The sequence below is a fragment of the Limanda limanda genome, chromosome 1 (assembly GCF_963576545.1).
Source record: "Limanda limanda chromosome 1, fLimLim1.1, whole genome shotgun sequence".
Taxonomy (NCBI): Eukaryota; Metazoa; Chordata; class Actinopteri; order Pleuronectiformes; family Pleuronectidae; genus Limanda; species Limanda limanda.
Window position 1 is genome coordinate 10,122,410 of NC_083636.1, and position 19,694 is coordinate 10,142,103.

A 19,694-nucleotide genomic window follows, 5' to 3' on the forward strand; every position below is an offset into this window, starting at 1 on the left:
CCTTACATGTTTTCTCTCTCTCTCTCTCTCTCCTTCTAAGCCGACCTATACACACTTCTGACCTGTATTTATAATACAGGTCATGTCACATAGTTAAATCTATGCTTAGAGAGGCTGAACACATCTGGAAACCATTCGGCCCCCAAAGCCAAGCAGAGATAAGAATTCTCTTTGTCTAAAATTTCCTTTGTGTAATTCATGTGACGACCACCAGTGTGCGCTCCGGCCACATGGTGTCATTAACATAGACTCCATCTTGAATAACGCAAGTTAACCCACCATTTTGAGTCTATTATTGCCACGCCTCCGCTCTCTCTCTCCTCCCATCCTGGCTCTAAATTCATAACGGCTCCGCCATCTTGTTTTGTAGTCAATCCGCCATTTTGAGAGTTTTTAGGCCTTGATTCCACGAATCATGATCGGCCTCCATCTTAGATGTGATGTCACTACGCGTCATCGCCACTCCCCTTCTTTTTCTCTCTCTCTCGCACACACACACACACACACACACACACACACACACACACACACACACACACACACACACACACACACACACACACATACACATTGATAGACACAGACAGATACACACACACAGAGACACATAGATGGACCAGAGGTTACATGCGTGTTCTAAATTGTGATAAGCTGCTGTTATTATCTTTGAAATATGGGAGTTTGTTAAAATGATAAATCATTAAATAACACTAACTTTATTTCACATACACACACATAGACACACCCACACAGACACTTTGATAGACACAGACAGATGGATACACACGCAGATACACATAGGTGGATACATGTGTCTTCTAAATCGTGATAAATGCTGCTGCTGTTGTTATCTTTGAAATATGGGAGTTTGTTAAAATGATAAATCATTAAATAACACTAACTTTATTTCACATACACACACAGACACACCCACACAGAGAGACACTTTGTCACAGACACACACACACAGAGACAGACATACATAGGTAGACCGCAGGTTTTACATGTATTTTCTGAATTGTGATAAGTGCTGCTGTGTTTATCTTTGAAATATCGGAGCTTGTTAAAATGATAAATCATTGAATAACATTATAACTTTATTTCCCCTTTTTAATAAATACTTTTGTAATTAAAGTATCTGTAGTCTGTGATTATTTGTACATAAGTGTGTGATTGCAGCTGGATTATGATTGCCTGTGCTCGAACTTAGAAGCCTTCACTGTTTATTAAGTAATCGTTAATATTAAAATATTGACATTATTAATTTGACATTTATCATTATGAGACTGATAATTATAGCTTGACATCGTTGGTCCCTGGGAAACCAGGGTGGTGCCCCCCTTTCTCAATTATTAATATAGATAGTATTATTCTTAAATTGATAATTTTATTGTTTTGACTAATTATTTTCATTATTCTTGGTTGATAACCTTATCATTGTTAATTGATAGCTTGTACTTTCTAATTGATAATTCCTATTTTCTCATTAGTGGTTTTATTGTTATTTGATTACTGATCATCTTCAATTAATAATTTAATTATTTTTGATAGATAATTTTTATTTTAATAATCATATTTCATGATTATTAATAATTAGCCAACGTCAAGTCTACTCCTATTGCACAACATAAATGGTGCCCCGTGTGAGGCAATCTAACTCCAGCTGTATCATAATACTGTGTACAATAATCCAGATTCTTTTTTTTTCCAGAAATTTAATTTTTTTTTTTTAAATTTAAATTTTTTTTCAAAGCTTTTCCTTTCTCTCATTTGGTATTGATCATGATTCATTGTTGAAGAAAATAATTTTGGAAATTTCTTCTTCTTTGCAAAGTTTTATTTTTAATTCATTTGAACTTTTACCAAACCGGTATACCAGTGCCTGGTGTATCCGTAATTGGCTGCAGATTGCAATCGGTGGTTGTGTTCTCGAGGCACAAGAATCATAAATAATTTAAGAAAAGAGAAAAATAATTCTAGGAATTTATTACTCTTTGAAAATTTTATTGTAATCCCTTTGCACCTGTCCCAAGCAGGTATACTAGTGCCTTGTGTATCCGTGGTTGGTTGCTTCTAGCATATAAGTGGTTGTGTCATCAATGCACAATAATTATGATTAATTTTTGAAGAGAGACATAGGTTCGAAACTAATTTATCTTTGAAGTTTCTTTATTCTTAATTCCCTTTGCTAAGCAGACTTTTGTGTAACTTTGGTTGGTTGCTGACTGCGTTTCAGTAGTTGGTAATTTTTTATTGGAGATTTTCTGCATGCTTTTTGATCTTAAGGAGACAAACTAGATTTGAGAGACTAGTTTTAAGAAGACTAGTTGTTGAACAACTAGGTCTTAAGGATTGAGCCACCGAGCTATCCTTCATTGACACTTTATAGACACAGGGTGAAGCTCACCTGTGCATCTTGTTGTGTAGTTTTTTAATTAAGTGTTTTACCCACTTTTTCTAAGCAAGCGTGAGCAGTCCACCAGGTGCCTTTTCGCACTCAGAAGATGAGTAGCATGTAACACCGTGGGGCAAGTGCTCCCTCAGGACCAGAGGTCCTATTAGAGACTGTAGCCAGTCTGAGTAATTTTTTTCTAATGATGCGGTGAGTGAGTTGAGTGAGTATGAAATAAGCACCTGCGATCGTAAGATCAAGAACTGTCCATGCACTCATCAACCCCACTGGCCCGCATCCAAAAATACCCCATGCTCTGGGTCAACTGACACTCCTCTACCAGCAGAGAGCCGAGCTGCAGACCCAAGAACATGCGAAGGCGCTCAGAGCCATGCAAGCAGCATGTCGAGCGGAGCAGGAGAAAAACTCCCACCTGCGGCACATCATCGAGACCCGCAAAGAACAGGACCAGGCGGTGCAGGAGCACACGCAGGTCAAAGGTCAGCAGAAAGGGGGGCACAGTCAAACAGAGCTGCCCCCCCCCTCAAGCTGAGATCCCTGATGACAGGGCCAGGAGCTGACGTCATTCCCGGTGGAGCCAGCAGAGCAGAGACACTGGGAGAACAGCTGCGAGCACAGCTCCACAACCCTCATGCAGAGGGAGCTTCGCTCTGGAGAGCCAGACACACCCAGCAGTCCACCGCTCCGACCCACTCAACACCAAAGGGGGAGCCGGACTCAACCCCTAGACGTGCAGTGACCTGGGACCGCTATGAGGCAACATCAAATGCCTGTCCAGCGGACACTAAGCATCCACTCCAGCCAGAACAAACACATCCTGCGCGGAGCCATGCTGATCCACATCACGACGACGGAAGCAATCCGTCCTGGAGGTCTGAAGGAGATTCCCAGTCTGCCACTCAGGCAGAGGCGCACCACGACTCACGGTCGCGTCCTGGATGGTCCTCCAACCCCCGGTGCAAGAGATGGTGGCCACGAAGATGAGTACCGTGGCACATTCGAGTCAAAAGACACTGATGACTCAGCACCCCCTCAAAGAGGAAATCCGCAACCGGCGGCTAGAGCCCCTTGAAAAAGACATTTATCGCTTCGACCCAGACAACCGATGGTTCAACGAAGACGACACCGTGGTTCTGGCAGTTCAAGTCCAAACACATGTGGACCCGGCGCTGGAAGATGACAACTTTCCCCACGCCAAGATGAACCCCAGCAAAGAGAACCAGAAACAACGACCCTTCCAACAGGGTGCCCCTCAAAACCAAGGGGGTGAGGATTTCAACCAGCCCCACAAACAGTTTCGACCTCAGCACCTGAATCCCTCTCCACAGAGAAGTAGGGGCTGTAACCAAAGGAAACCTCATCAATACTAGGAGTATAGAGATGGTGACCGAAATCCAACACATGGGATGCATCCTGGCACAGAGGAATTAATACGGAGATGTGTGGATGAAGCAATGAGAGACATTGTGCCACGTGTTCCTCCAGGCTCCACTGAGAGACCAGACACTGAACCCCGTTGGCGAAACTAGAAGCAGTCGCCCTCCTTCTCCACTCCTAAAGATGACTTCAATGACTGGGAAGAACCGAGGCGCTGCCAGAAACCCCTCTCACCTCCACACCTGAAAGGGGGGGGGGGAAGAAATCCCAATTTTAAAACAAAGACCGCTCAAACCACTCACTCCATCAATAGCTGCATGCTTTAGACCCTCTGTCAGTAAATTGTATAACGTAGTTCAAGTAGTGAACCTCCTTAGACCTCGTTGAGGATTTTGAAGTCGTTACCACTACGGTTGTGCAGCCCTCACGGGTACAGTTGGCAATTCAGTCTTGGCAGTGCAATTTCAATATCTGTAGATTTGCAACCCTAGAAATAGGATTTACCATATATTCACAGATTAGCGAACAACAGAACGTGACTCGCCGTTCTAAATGTTTTGGTTTGACAGAATAACACATGTTTACCTCAAAACACCAGCACCTACTCAAACATTTTCTTCTGTTCCTTTTTCCACTTTTCTTTCATTTCACTCTTCACCGAAATTCATCAGTATGTTAACAATAACTGCCGATAAGCATTATGTGAAATTGAAAATGTGCGCCGTGTTTTAGAATATATGTTGTTTAGCCTCTGTCTGCCCAGACAATTACCTCTCTCTGTTTAGACTCATGCCTCAAAGACATTTATGCCTCTGCCTCATGATGAACTAACTTTCGATGCTTCAATTCCACTCAAGGATTACCTCACATGGATTATGGACTCTCGACCCTAGTGTGCCCTGGAAACCGGGTCACGACCCACTTTTCAGACCAAAGGGGGATTGTTGGGGGTGAGGTCCTGAGTGACCATCAAACAATAGGTTGTAAATACTTGAGGCCTACAAGGCCCAGCTGAAACCAGTTCAACCAGTTTCAGTCTTAAGTCACACCTTCTCTAGACAGCCTGGAGCCTCGCCTTGGTGGGGAAAGCATCTCCTGAACCCCCACTATGCCCCCCCCTCCAGCAGGGCCTGGTGGGGAGATGTTGCAGGCCGCTCTGCAAAAACCCAAATGAGACTCTGAAACGCCCACTGAGGTCGAATCCCCGCCCACTAAGGTCGGGACCCTGACATCTAATTGGCTGAGGGCAACACTGACCCTTGACCCCTCCTCCAGGGGGGCAGGTACCTCCCAGGTAGAACAAAACCCCTGTGCTCCCAGAAATCTGCCTCTTTTCCACGCTGCTCAAGTTGTTTTCTGACTTCAAGAGGTCTAACCACACGACTCAGTAACTAATGGAGGCGATAAGACGTTTGTTTTATTCATTTCAATTCATTTCATTAATTTCTTCTTTTACCTTAGTTGACGTTTTTAGTTTGAAAAGGACTTTTCCTGTTTTAACTTTTAAAGACCAAACAGGAAATTGCTCGCTGGACGATCTCAGACTGTTTCCTTTTCCACGGACTTTACTTTTCCTTTTTCCAACGATCTACAAACGGCTTCAAACCAGCCGTCCCCTGCAGAAGCGCGACGTTCATCCCGCTGAGGAGTAAGAGGCAATCCACTCCGTTCCTGTAGACCAGCACGTTCTCCGCTGTCACAGAAGAAAGGCGAAGTTTCATTCCGTCAAGACAGCAGGAATAATTCGCTTCCTTTTCCGGTCCAGCGGCCGAGCCAGGAGCTCCGCTCGTGAGAGAGACCACGTGATTCACTGGCCCCCGACACATTCGCGCCGAGTCGCAGGCACATCGCGAGGGTTGTACAGTAAGAGACTTGATTATCTGGGCAGATACGTAGCATATTGTTTAATATTTGAGTGTATCTTGTTGATGGAACTTCCGTGTTCCATTGTTTTAGCCGGCCACTACTCCGAGCCGCTACTTCCGGTTTCCGGTTTGATCGCAATGTTTTGTGTTGCAAGTAAATAGGGCCGCGAGAAGCGCCTCCGCCCGCACTGTTAACGTCTGTGTGAGTCTGCAGTGATTTCACCGATCAGAACCTCGGCCCACAACGCTCGCTTGAGGGCTGAGGGGTGAATCCCTGTTAACTCATCTCAGGCGTATTTTTTTTAAGAGCTTCTTTGAACTCTCCTTACATGTTTTCTCTCTCTCTCTCTCTCTCCTTCTAAACCGACCTATACACACTTCTGACCTGTATTTATAATACAGGTCATGTCACATAGTTAAATCTATGCTTAGAGAGGCTGAACACATCTGGAAACCATTCGGCCCCCAAAGCCAAGCAGAGATAAGAATTCTCTTTGTCTAAAATTTCCTTTGTGTAATTCATGTGACGACCACCAGTGTGCGCTCCGGCCACATGGTGTCATTAACATAAACTCCATCTTGAATAACGCAAGTTAACCCACCATTTTGAGTCTATTATTGCCACGCCTCCGCTCTCTCTCTCCTCCCATCCTGGCTCTAAATTCATAACGGCTCCGCCATCTTGTTTTGTAGTCAATCCGCCATTTTGAGAGTTTTTAGGCCTTGATTCCACGAATCATGATCGGCCTCCATCTTAGATGTGATGTCACTACGCGTCATCGCCACGCCCCTTCTTTTTCTCTCTCTCTCGCACACACACACACACACACACACACACACACACACACACACACACACACATACACATTGATAGACACAGACAGATACACACACACAGAGACACATAGATGGACCAGAGGTTACATGCGTGTTCTAAATTGTGATAAGCTGCTGTTATTATCTTTGAAATATGGGAGTTTGTTAAAATGATAAATCATTAAATAACACTAACTTTATTTCACATACACACACATAGACACACCCACACAGACACTTTGATAGACACAGACAGATGGATACACACGCAGATACACATAGGTGGATACATGTGTCTTCTAAATCGTGATAAATGCTGCTGCTGTTGTTATCTTTGAAATATGGGAGTTTGTTAAAATGATAAATCATTAAATAACACTAACTTTATTTCACATACACACACAGACACACCCACACAGAGAGACACTTTGTCACAGACACACACACACAGAGACAGACATACATAGGTAGACCGCAGGTTTTACATGTATTTTCTGAATTGTGATAAGTGCTGCTGTGTTTATCTTTGAAATATCGGAGCTTGTTAAAATGATAAATCATTGAATAACATTATAACTTTATTTCCCCTTTTTAATAAATACTTTTGTAATTAAAGTATCTGTAGTCTGTGATTATTTGTACATAAGTGTGTGATTGCAGCTGGATTATGATTGCCTGTGCTCGAACTTAGAAGCCTTCACTGTTTATTAAGTAATCGTTAATATTAAAATATTGACATTATTAATTTGACATTTATCATTATGAGACTGATAATTATAGCTTGACATCGTTGGTCCCTGGGAAACCAGGGTGGTGCCCCCCTTTCTCAATTATTAATATAGATAGTATTATTCTTAAATTGATAATTTTATTGTTTTGACTAATTATTTTCATTATTCTTGGTTGATAACCTTATCATTGTTAATTGATAGCTTGTACTTTCTAATTGATAATTCCTATTTTCTCATTAGTGGTTTTATTGTTATTTGATTACTGATCATCTTCAATTAATAATTTAATTATTTTTGATAGATAATTTTTATTTTAATAATCATATTTCATGATTATTAATAATTAGCCAACGTCAAGTCTACTCCTATTGCACAACACAGAAATAGTGAAAGGTTATGCGTGTACTGCATGTACCCCAACTTTCATTGTGATGTCATTTATACCATATTATGACAAATGATAGGTTCATCTGAATAAGAATAAGTATATTGTATTTCTAATGTTAGGGGTTGCAAACATTAATCCATCACTTTCACTGTTATTTCCTGACCTCAAAGTGATTCCATGATGATGTTATTCTTAAATAAATAAGTTAAGGTCATGTTTTTGATACTGCGTTATTTCCTCAGAAAATGCATTTTTAAACAATGCATGCCCTGGGTTATAGTTGGATCAATATATTGATTGTCCATTTGCAGAGATACATTTGAAAATGCGTTTCTCTGACCACAGAGACATTGACAGGGGTATATATATTCTATATTATGTATTTTACATATTGAAGTTTGGTAAAAATCTGTTTGTGTGGTTTCCATTTTTTTCTTAGCAGGGACACATGAAGCCCTCCCTAGCCCCCTACCCCAACCTCAACTATCACAACTAAATGAAACAGATAATTGATTATAGATTGCTGTGATGTTTTCTTTAACCAGGCAGCTAACCTGGTGTTCCAGCTGTTATCCAGCTCCACCCGAGAGACCAAAGGCGATGTGTCGAGCTTTGGAACCTGCTTCACTGACCACATGTTGACCATAGAGTGGAGTGAGACTGAGGGCTGGCAGGCTCCGCTCATCAAGCCCTTTGAGAACCTGTCGCTCCATCCAGCCTGTTCGTCACTGCACTACGCCATCCAGGTGCACTGTCTTTATACCTGTTCCTAAAATCTATGTACATCAATGGCGGCATGGGCAAAGTAACTGCAATTTAGAAAACTTTAACAAGTCCACTATCTTGCTCAGGTCTTGAGCTCAACCATATAGTCAGGAAGTGACACATAACATGGACTACAAGAGCCCTTCAACGTTAATGTGTTAAACTAAGATTTGACTCTCCTCTCCCCTCCAGCTGTTTGAGGGGTTAAAGGCGTACCGCGGTGATGACAACCGGCTGCGCATCTTTCGGCCGATGCTCAATATGCAACGCATGACCAACTCCGCCAAAAGAGCCTGTCTGCCTGTAAGACGATTGGAATGGATGAGATGGAACGGATGGAGAGATGGAAGGATAGGTGTCTTTTAAGACAAAAATTCATGAAATATTTGTCCCTCTCCTCTCAGGCTTTTGACCAGTCAGAGTTGCTGGAGTGCATCAGGCGACTGGTAGAGATTGAGCAGGACTGGGTCCCTCACTCCAGCAAGGCCAGTCTGTACATTAGACCAACATTTATCAGCACTGAGGTGAGGAGGAACCGGATGTGGTGCAATCATGTGCAGAGGCAGGAGGTTGATTTCATTGCTGTGGATCTAATTTAAAATGCATTTTATTGCATCCATGGCAGCCGACTCTTGGTCTAAAGAAGCCGACCCGTGCCTTGCTGTATGTGATCTTGTCTACTGGTCGCCCCTACTTCAACAATGGGGGAAAGGCCGTCTCCTTGTGGGCTGACCCAAAGTACACAAGGGCCTGGATTGGAGGAACCGGAGACTGCAAGATGGGAGGGTGGGTCGTCGATATGTAGTCAATTCATGTTTGTTGTTATCACGTTTATTTGAGCTTTTACTGATATGAACTGAGTCATGTTGTGAAGTTTTATGCAGGAAATCATTTGTGCAATTGCAGTCAAACTTTTGACAGACCTGCCCTGATAAAAGATATTCTTAAACATATCTAATCTAACTGCAGTGTTACAGTTGTGTGCAGCGCCATAGACACCACAGTAACTAATGCAACTGAGTCTGTGGATGTCTGCAGGAACTACGGGGGCAGCCTGCTTGCCCAGTATGAAGCAGTGGATAATGGGTGTGACCAGGTGCTGTGGCTGTACGGAGAGGACCACAAGATCACTGAGGCAGGAACCATGAACATCTTTCTGCACTGGATCAATGAGGACGGGGGTCAGTCACCAGCAATACCACATCCCCAGTCATTGGAAGTGGAAGATGTGGACGTACACATCTTTTTATCGTGGGCATTATACAACTGTCAAATATGAAAACTCTCCTAGAGAAGCATACCGGTGTAGAATAAAGTACATGTTTTACAAAAGTGACCTCCACTGGCAGAACAGCCTCATTACAACTACATGATACATTAATTTATTCATTCATTCATTTGTTACTATTTTATGGATGTATTCATATTACATGTATTGTGTTTTTTTTTAGAGGAGGAGCTTTCAACTCCGCCTCTTGATGGCCTCATCCTCCCAGGCGTAACCCGACAGAGCATCCTGGACAAAACCAGGAAATGGGTGAGAAAGGAACGCACGACACATCTCACTTTTGGCGGAATAATGCAGTGATGACATCTCCTTTCCATCTCTAACCCTTTCTAGGATGAGTTTAAGGTGACGGAGCGCTACCTGACCATGGCTCAGTTCTGCTCGGCCCTGAAGCAGCAGAGGGTCAAAGAAGTGTTTGGCTCCGGCACTGCCTGCATGATCTGCCCTGTAGGACACGTTCTTTACCAGGGAGAGGTGAGACAACGAAATTCTGTGTGTGCAGCATCTCTCCGCTAACCCAAACCCAATGATTTCATCTTGAAGCATAATCATTTATATAATATACTAAAAGCCGTCAAACTGGAAGTTATCTGCAGTAGAACAGTAGAAAAACTGCTTTGAGTTCCAATAACCACACTTTTGAGCCTGAGTCCTTAAATTGCTATTTTTACAAGAAATATCTGTACATCCCTTCATTTTATTTTGGAAAAACATTAAAGTGATAAGACCCTGAATGGCCCTGTCTGACTTTACATTTTTAAAACAGTCTTTGTTGATCACAATGAACCTTTGTGGTCTTCTGTCATAACAATATTAGATATTTGTATAAAGACTATGTAAACGAACATGGACATTTATAACATAACATTCTCTATGTTCTCTCTTATAACAGTGAGGCTCTCAGAGGAAACTGACTATGTGATTTTGTTTGTTTTAGAACCTGCACATCCCCAATCAGGATAAAAGCTCACTGTTGACTTCACGCTTAACGAAGGAACTGGAAGATATACAGGTTGCTGGATTGCACACACACACACACACACACACACACACACACACACACACACACACACACACACACGCACACACACACACACACACACACACACACACACACACACACACATACCAACACACCCCAATCCGCAGATGTTTCCCTCTGCTCAGTAACAGCTGGTCGAACATCTGTGGTCTTTACTGCCCTTGTCACCCTCAGGACTCTGTTTCCATATCCTAACAGATGCCTTTAAACAAAACCCTCAGTGATGTGACTGCAGGAGAACAGCATTCTTGGTGTGAGTGCAAGTGGCAGCAGTCGCAGGTCAACCTGAAAAAATAACTGAAGTGTTTTCCTCTCACATCGGCCTCATAGGCTTCACTGAACAGAGATAAATAAACAGGAATATTCTTACCGACTCACTGAATTGAGCATTCGGATGATGAACTGTAAAACCTAAAGGAAACAAATATTATCTTCTGTTTGAGTCTGCATAGTGCAAAGTGTTTACTATGTTACACAATTAGAATTTTTTTTTTCCAACAAACCCCACTGGTCCTTATTCATTGTACGTGTATTGTTTTGCCTGCAGGTGTGTAATAAGTGAGATATCTCAAGAGGCAACGAGTGATGATTTGCTAATGTGGCCTACAAGCCAGCACCTCCGCAGTCTACGCAGCACTGCAGGTTTCAACACATACATAATGTCGTTCGCTGAAGGCTTGATTGGTGTTAATGAGTGTGTTGTGTCTGGCTGACTTTCTGTTATTGTGCTGCGTAATGAGAAATTTATTAGGGAGGGGTATGAGCTGGGGTGTGAGGCTTATTTTCTCTCCTGCGAGGACCTTGTGCAATCAGGCTAAGATGGTTCTTGCAAAGTTGAAGTGCTTTGTTGAAGGTTTGGTTTTCTCTTGAGATCAATTTCTGAACATCAGGATGAGTTGTGCATGTTGGACAGAAAGCCTGCCAGTCCTCAATGCTCGAGCCAATTAACTGTTCGGACCTAGCAGGACGCGAAGAGTGTGGCCGGGTTCGTACAAAAATTTTGAAGTTATATGTGGGTTCGGGTTCTATCTACTTGGTTTATTAAACTGCACGTGCCTGGTGGGTAAAACATAAGGTTTGGGTTGGGTCTGGAGACAATGAACTGAAGGCCTGTTGGGTTTTGGTTTGGTTTTGGCCCTCTAGTCTTGTCCTGTCAAATAAAAGAGACAAACTTTGCAAGCAAGAACGGCCCTTGAAAGACTGAATTAGCGTTACTGTGCAAGTCTTCTTTAAAGCTAAGTGAAAACCCTAAAGCTCCAACTGGGTTGTCCTGCAGCCTTCTGAAAAGTAAAATGACTTGTTTAGTTTTAATGAAGAACTAATTTAAAACAGGGTGGCACTGTGTTGCGATGGTTCGCTCTGTTGATTCGTCTTGGTCCGAATCCCGATTCAGCTGCAGCTTTTCTGTGTTCTCCCTGTGTCTGAGTGGCTTTTCTCCGGGTGGACCAGCTTCCTCCCACAGTCCGTCAACATGCAGAGTGGGGGTTAGGTTAGTTGGAGACTACATTGACTTGTAGGTGTGAATGTGAGACTTAATTGTCAATTTTCCAAGGTGTACCTCCCCTCTCGCCCAATGTGACTATGCTTTGGTTTTTCCATCTGTTTCTACAAATATTGTGGACTGGATGAGAATATAAGGACCTTCTGAGTTGAATCAGAAACGTTGGTTGGGTCTACATTGGACGCCGTGACAGTTGCAGGCCACTAGGTCCACAACATAAAGTTAATTGAATAGTAGACTGTGGGTTTAAGCGTCTTTCTCCCTGATCTCGTTCAGGTGCTGCAGACTGTTAACCTATCTGCTCTGTCCATCATCCAAGCCGTGTGTGCATGCATGGTGCGCGTTACGAAAGCGTTGACCACAGCTTTAACCGCGATAACATCCTCCTTTCGTCGACAGGGCTTCACAGAGAGAGAAAGTGTGGAGGAGAGACAGTAGTCGGAGTAATGGCGGAGCGTGGAGAGTTGGAGATAGGGGCAAGACAAACTACGGGATTCTCTCATTAAGCTCGCCGTAATTGCACAAACCCAATTATTGCCTCAGCCTTTTGTGATCTTCAAAGCCAAGATGCTGCAAATGAAGCCTCGAACAAGTGGGAGAGGAGGAGGAGGAGGAAGATTTGTGGGGCGGGGGGGTGGTGGGGGGGGGAGCGAAGCTTAATGAACAATAAAATCGACAAAACGCTGGAAACTGCCGCGCTCCTTTCCGCGCCGCTGTTAAATCTGTTGACATTTCATTTGGAGGGAAGCGGCGCGGTGTTATCCCCCGCACACAAGCACGCACACACTAGTCCTCCCGCCCCTCTTGAAGACAACATTGTGCAACAAACAAACGAGTGGTCTGAGGCAGCAGATGAAAGATGGGTTTACTAAGTCGCCCTGCTGTTCCTCTTTCAAGTTAATTAGAAATCACATTCTTTTGTTTCCCCTTCGCAGGCGTTTATTTACTTTCTCACTTCGACCATTAGAACAAATTTGCAACATGAGACACAAATAATTGGATTTGTCTCCGCAGCTGTCATGGATTGGGGAGCATTTTGTTTTGATTTTTATTATGGCGCCTTTTCTCCGCTGCGTCGTGTTCCCTCGGAGGCTGAGTTCGCACATTTGCTCACGGATATTTGATTTTATTTTGTGATTGGTGTTTTTTCGACATTTAAGTTTTAATTAAGTTTGCAGCAAGCGAGAGAAGTTAAGCGCTTCCTGATTTTCTTTCTGTTAAATAACTTTTGGTTGACCTTTGCTCTCTTACAGTATGGCCGGACAGCCAGTGACTGGACTCTCCTGGTGTAGCAGGGACAAAGGAGCCTGGCACACACGTGCACAGCGGCCAGCATGTGTACAGAAACACATATGGTTATACAACAACCAAAGAAAGACAGTAACAAGCAAACAATGTTGGTGCAACATTTGTACTGTCGCTGCAACATGCTGAGGAGCCCCAGTTGTAGCCAAAATGTCTCTGCAGTATGTCACACAACTTTATGTCTTTTTAAACTTAAATTAACCACAAAAACAACACAACTGTCACAACAATAATCAACAAAAGCAGGGACATTTCTCATGCAACACTGCACAATAACTTACAGAGACTTGTTCTGCTGCTTCTCGCCCCATTTCCCAACCAACATCCAGGAACATAGCTTTGAAACAACATGAAGGATAACAGAATATGCAGAGATATTAAAAGTTACAGAGGATTTCATTTTACTTGTGTCAGAGTTATAAACAACTATAGAGGGACTTCAATAAAGTGTTCTCAAAGTTTCTAAAGTGTGTTAAGAGGCCCATTTTTATTTAAATCTTTAGTTGATACTTTGTGCTGCACCTTAGTCATTTTGCTTCATATCACTCTGCAGTTTTCATTATTCTTATCCATTCATGGTCATTTCTTATAAGGTGTTTGTTGATGGGAGTGAATGCAGCTAGATTTAGTTTCATCTATAATTAAATGTGTCAAGAAACTGAAAATATAAGTTTGTTTACTTGTCTCCTCAGTGTTTTGATGACAAGACTTTCAGGAATGTCACTGCTAGCGGACCAAGAATGAGTCCGGCTCATAACCCCCATAAAACAGCAACCAGTCATTTTCAGACTTTACTTTATTTTTGTTTGTATAAATTGTACAAACGTGGATTTCTTTCTGTACCTTTGGATTTATCCAAGTATGTGTTTCCACCAGTTTCCAGTCTTCATGCTAAGCTATTTACCAGCTTCGTCTTTAAGTATAACACAGATGTGAGAGTGAAGCAAATCTACTCATTTATGATACTGAGAGATTATGTTGTGATTAACATCTGGAGTCCTGGAGTGAAACTATTCTCTGAAAGAATCAAATATAGTTTAATATTAAGGGTTAGGATTATTTCATCTATAGCCCAATGAATCTATCTACATTGACCGAGTACAATCATCTAAAAGCCCATTTCTACTCCAGATGTGCTTGAAACAAGTGGACGAAATGCAACCTCACATTTTGTACATCTTGGTGGACTTTCCCAAATTTTCTTACAGCATAACCTGATGAGCCTCCCTGGCTGTTGTTCTTGTCAGACAAAAGCCTGATGCTGTCCACTCAGTTCTGAGATGTGATGAGTATAAGGATGGTGGACCTGTGGACGAAGGATGAAAGAGTGTGAGATCGTCTCAGGAGTCAGAGCCAGGCTTTGCAGAGACACTGCCACAATCCTTAATGATGCTGCGGGGAAGGCCACACACAGACAACCTGGAGGCATCAAACCACAGCACTCGGCTATTTGGCTCTGCACACACATCTGCGTGCACACACACACACCTTAATTCCGGATACACTGCACCAGTTCAAAAATTAAAACTCAGGAGGTAAGTTGTGTTCACTTCCAAATTCATGCCTCATTAACTGCGATAGCATTTGTGTGTGTGTGTGTGTGTGTGTGTGTGTGTGTGTGTGTGTGTGTGTGTGTGTGTGTGTGTGTGTGTGTGTGTGTGTGTGTGTGTGTGTGTGTGTGTGTGCGTGTGCGTGTGCAAGGGGGTACCTAGTGGCGGGCTGGATAATTTCTGGCTCTTTGTGGAGACAGCTCATTTTGGCCGCGGCTCCATCCTTGTGTTGCACTGGCACAGCTGGTGGACAGACACACACACACACACACACACACACACACACACAGACACACACACACACACTGCACATACTTCAAAATGCCAAAATCCATCCAGCCTGCTCGATCTAGGCCACTGATGAAATTACCGCAGCATGTATCTCAATGTCTTTTACTCTGCTTCTTACTTTTTCTTTTCACTAAAAGGCTCAGTTCAATAATAATCATCTGTCAATTTTTTTTGGGAGCATTTTTCTACATTGGCTTTGAAGTGAAAATACACAACAATCAATCTACAAATAAGAAAACACGACGAAAAATGAGAAAACATGTTCTGTCATATCCTTCTTCTTGAAAAGACCAATATTTTGTCCGTCCAATCTGCGACGAGCCTTGTCAATCGCAGGTACCTGCCTTTTAGGTAATGTTGTGTTGTCTTATTTCCTGTTGTGTTTGTGATTTGTAGTTGTGTCTTGATGTTGTAATTTGTTATTGTGTTTCCGTTAAATTGTGTGTTTTGTTGTTGTTGGGGCCATCATACTTTAAGGCATTAATCACCCACAAGGATCAATGTCGAGCTCCCACTCGACATCCGGACATCTGAAAGTTTACACATCTTTCGCCGAAAACTAAAAACCCACCTCTTCCGACTGTACCTTGAATAAAAAAAAAAAAAAATAAAAAAAAAAACTAACCACTTTTGAAAACTAACACTTTGGTAGCACTAAAATTGCACTTACTTATAGCACTCTGTAGTTTTGCTTTATTTCGAAGAAATTTTACTGTCTTGATTCTTGTTGTTCTTGGTTTGTACCCTCAGGGTTGAATGCACTTATTGTAAGTCGCTTTGGATAAAAGCGTCAGCTAAATGAAATGTAATGTAATAAATAAATAGCAAATCATTATGGCTGCACAGATATTTACCAGTGTCACTTGGACAGTTGCTGGTCCACTCAGAGAACTGATGATCATTGGAGATAATGATGTATAACTTATGTGAAGGTGTCGGGGTCACTGTGATGGTGTGAACCGATGAAAACACCAACAACATGCTGATTTAACACACTTAGAATTCAGACTCTGATCTGCTGCCAAATTTGTTTTTCATGCAGAAATGGTGACACTGGTACATTGGAGCTTTAGTATTGTTCACCCTCTATTTACATACATGATAGGGACACGAATATTAATGAACAGAAACAACTGGAACAGTGTCAACAAAAACCATTACACAATTATGTTTGGTTCGCGGAAACTATTGTTGTCTTATTCATGAACATGCTTTAATTTTAGATCAATGTTTTTTTTTCTGGGGCATGGTGATTACATTACCCAATGATTTAAAGAGTCCATGATGTGCATGCTCGTATTAATTGTTCCATCCCTCATAGCTGATATATGCATCCTACTACACATACATCCATCCATCTTCACAGTTCAATCCATTGACCTTTATTGGCTTTATTAAGAGTTCTGGTGTGCTGCCAAAGTGTCGTCTCTCTCTCTCCATTGAAACAGCTCATACTCTATCTCCCTGCAGCCCCTCAATCATATTCCCTCCCTCCATCTCTCCGTCACAGAGACCAGGGACCCCAGCAGGCCGCTCTCCCCCTCCCCACTCAGCCTCGAGACGCCGATGATGTTTTAATTGTCACTTCTTGTTAAGGCGGCCGTGACATTCACGCGGGGACAGAGGGGAGGCGGTGGGCATAATCAGGGGAAGTGGAGAGAGAGGGGGGAGAGATGGAGGGAGAGGGAGAGAGATGGCACCCATTCAGTGACTAAGAGTGGTATTTGGCTCTGAGCTGTGTGCCTCTCTCTCTCTCCCTCTCTCTCTCTCTCTCCCTCTCTCTCTCCCTCTCTTCCTCTCTCTTCCTCTCTCATCCTGCCGGGGCATGATCTGATTTGACAAGTGCAACGCTGTCATCTTGAGTTTGTCCAATTTGAAATTCTAATTAATGAACTCAGCGCCACTTTGTGTTTTTGTGCCGTTGCTGTTGTTGTTGTGCTCTTCCTCCTCTCCTCCTTCCCCCCTTCTCCGGCCAGTTTGTCTTCTATTTGTCTTTTCTTTACCCTTCCTCCCTTTCCCCTTCCTCCTTCGCTCCTCCAAGTCCTCTATTCGGAGGCGGTGTGACTGCAGAGGCCGCCGGTCGCTCTGGGTGAGATTGTGGTCTCACACCATAGCAGATGATATCCGTGGCTTTAGGTCACCCAATTAGAGTCAAACTGTGTGTGTGTGTGTTCTGTGAGTGTTACATGTGTGTGTGTGTGTGTGTGTGTCTCAGTGCTGCTTTTCTCCCCGAATGGTAATGAGGAAACAGAAAGAGGATGCTGCTGATCAGTGATGCTGAAGGCCAGACAAGTGGTCAGTCTCTCCTTCCTTCCACAACTTCACACATTTTCTCCACACTCCTTAACACTTTACATATCTGGGACCAAATAAAAACAATGTGAGTTCACACGTCATTATCATCCTCATAGAATGAGTGGTCATCCTCAGAGAATGTGGTCAAACTAAATGGACTCACTGGTAAATGTATGTATGGCACTTTTACAGCAGTGATTTTTTTTAAACCTTTGCACTTCAAGTCAGGATTCTTTTACTTACAAAATCTAGTCCACATTTGACATTATTTTTGGTTTTGTAAGAAATTCAGGACCAAAATAGTCATATATTCCATCAGTGTGTTACAAAAAACTTAAAAGTGGCCTTAAAAAGTCTCATCCTCACACCATATGTACATAATTCTAATAAAACCAAAAAGAGTCTGACTCAGCCTCCGAAACAGTTTCAGAACAGTCTCTTTCTAATGAAATCTATTGCACATGAAAAAGAAGTAACATTGCACATGAAAAATTTAAGTGATATTGCATATTGTGTTTTATTTTTGTCTTATTAATTCTCCAGAAGTGAAGGTGTGAAAGGCTTAAAAAATTAAAATAAATAAATAAAACGATGCCATGTCTTTGTTCACCAGCAGGTGGAGCAAGCAGCCTACAAACAACAGGCCTCAACACAGGCCTGTTCCAGAGTGAGACAAAAAGACAGATAAAGAGAGAAAGAGAGAGGGGTAGGGTTGGGGGGAGAAAGGGGAGTGTGTGTGTGTGTGTGTGTGTGTGTGTGTGTGAAGTGAGTTTTTGGAGGCCTGCCAATCATGATGAAAAACCACTGCATAACTAATCTATTTCCATGCCCGTCCTAATCCACCAACACAACGATGGCATCACTTAATCACAAAATCATCATCACCACGATCACCATCATCCTCCTCTGCCTCACCCCCTCCTCCTCTGCTGCATTAATATGAACTGTAATTTTTTTGGGGTAAATAAGAGCTTGTGATTAAGAGCAGATTAGTGCGCGCCTTCAGACGGACAGACAGACCGTGATGGGTTTTGTTAACACGGGAGCAACACTGGGTGTCAGTTGTGTGCGTCTGACATTAACATCAACGTTATCCTCCCGCCGCTCATGTTATCGCTCTTGGCTCAGAGTTTTAGGGGGACTTTTTAACAGCAGCACCGCTTAAGAGCTTAGAGTAAATGGATGGATGGATAGATGGATGGTTGGAGAGCAGGCTAACACACACACACACACACACACACACACACACACACACACACACACACACACACACACACACACACACACACACACACACACACACACACACACACACATACACACACAAGAGCCACAGAGAGATCAGTGTCACTCACACTGCTTCAGCACCAAAGCCTGATTTGCTTTGTGGTAAAAGCTGTTTTATTTCTCATCCGTGTTGTAATGGAGATGCTCCGCTGTCACACGGCATTTGAAGTCTCATTTTGAGAAATCAGCCATTTTGCTGCTCTGGTTTTTCTCTTCTTCGTTCTCAATTAACTGCATCTGATGTTATTGTGGCTCCTTTCACTGCTGGTCAGACGCTGGAAGCTGAATCAAATTAGTTATTTAGAAAATCCATTTAAGGTTTTATATTTGGTTTGAGACTTTAACATTTATCGCTTGTATTGTACACAAACGTAGAATCAAAAGATTTCCCTGCTGTAAACCATTGTTTTATCTCCCCATTGAAAAGAGGATTGTTATCTTCTTTAATAAGAGGTTTTATTATTTTATAATTAAAGGAAAATCTCCTGTAAATCATTTACTATATAAACTTTCAACCCATCTAACCTCTGGAAGCAAGAAGTGCAGTTCGCTCACTTTAGGGAGTGTATGAAAATTATTTCAAAGGTTAAGAGGTCCAGAAAAGGGGTAGAATTGTGTGTGCTGACAGGAGGGAAGTCCGAATCAGGCCCTGATTTGAGATCATGGTGGAAATACATTGCATTGTGTCCAATTCACACTGCACTAAACATTTCCACAGACTTTCCGAATTGTTGGTCTGACTGTGGTTTGCAAGTTTATTTTCCCGGTTTGGAAATCAGA

At 42.6% G+C, this 19,694-nt stretch overlaps 1 protein-coding gene across 1 annotated transcript; it reads left to right on the forward strand.

The window, feature by feature from the left end:
• Positions 1-8,210: 8,210 nt before the first annotated feature.
• bcat1 (branched chain amino-acid transaminase 1, cytosolic) lies at positions 8,211-13,478 on the forward strand. Its single transcript, XM_061076989.1, has 9 exons — positions 8,211-8,336; positions 8,548-8,658; positions 8,760-8,879; positions 8,981-9,141; positions 9,394-9,536; positions 9,807-9,892; positions 9,977-10,117; positions 10,581-10,655; positions 13,440-13,478. Exons 1-9 carry the CDS (start codon positions 8,226-8,228, stop codon positions 13,476-13,478), a joined length of 987 nt encoding a protein of 328 aa, XP_060932972.1. The 5' UTR covers positions 8,211-8,225.
• The last annotated feature ends 6,216 nt before the right edge of the window (positions 13,479-19,694 follow it).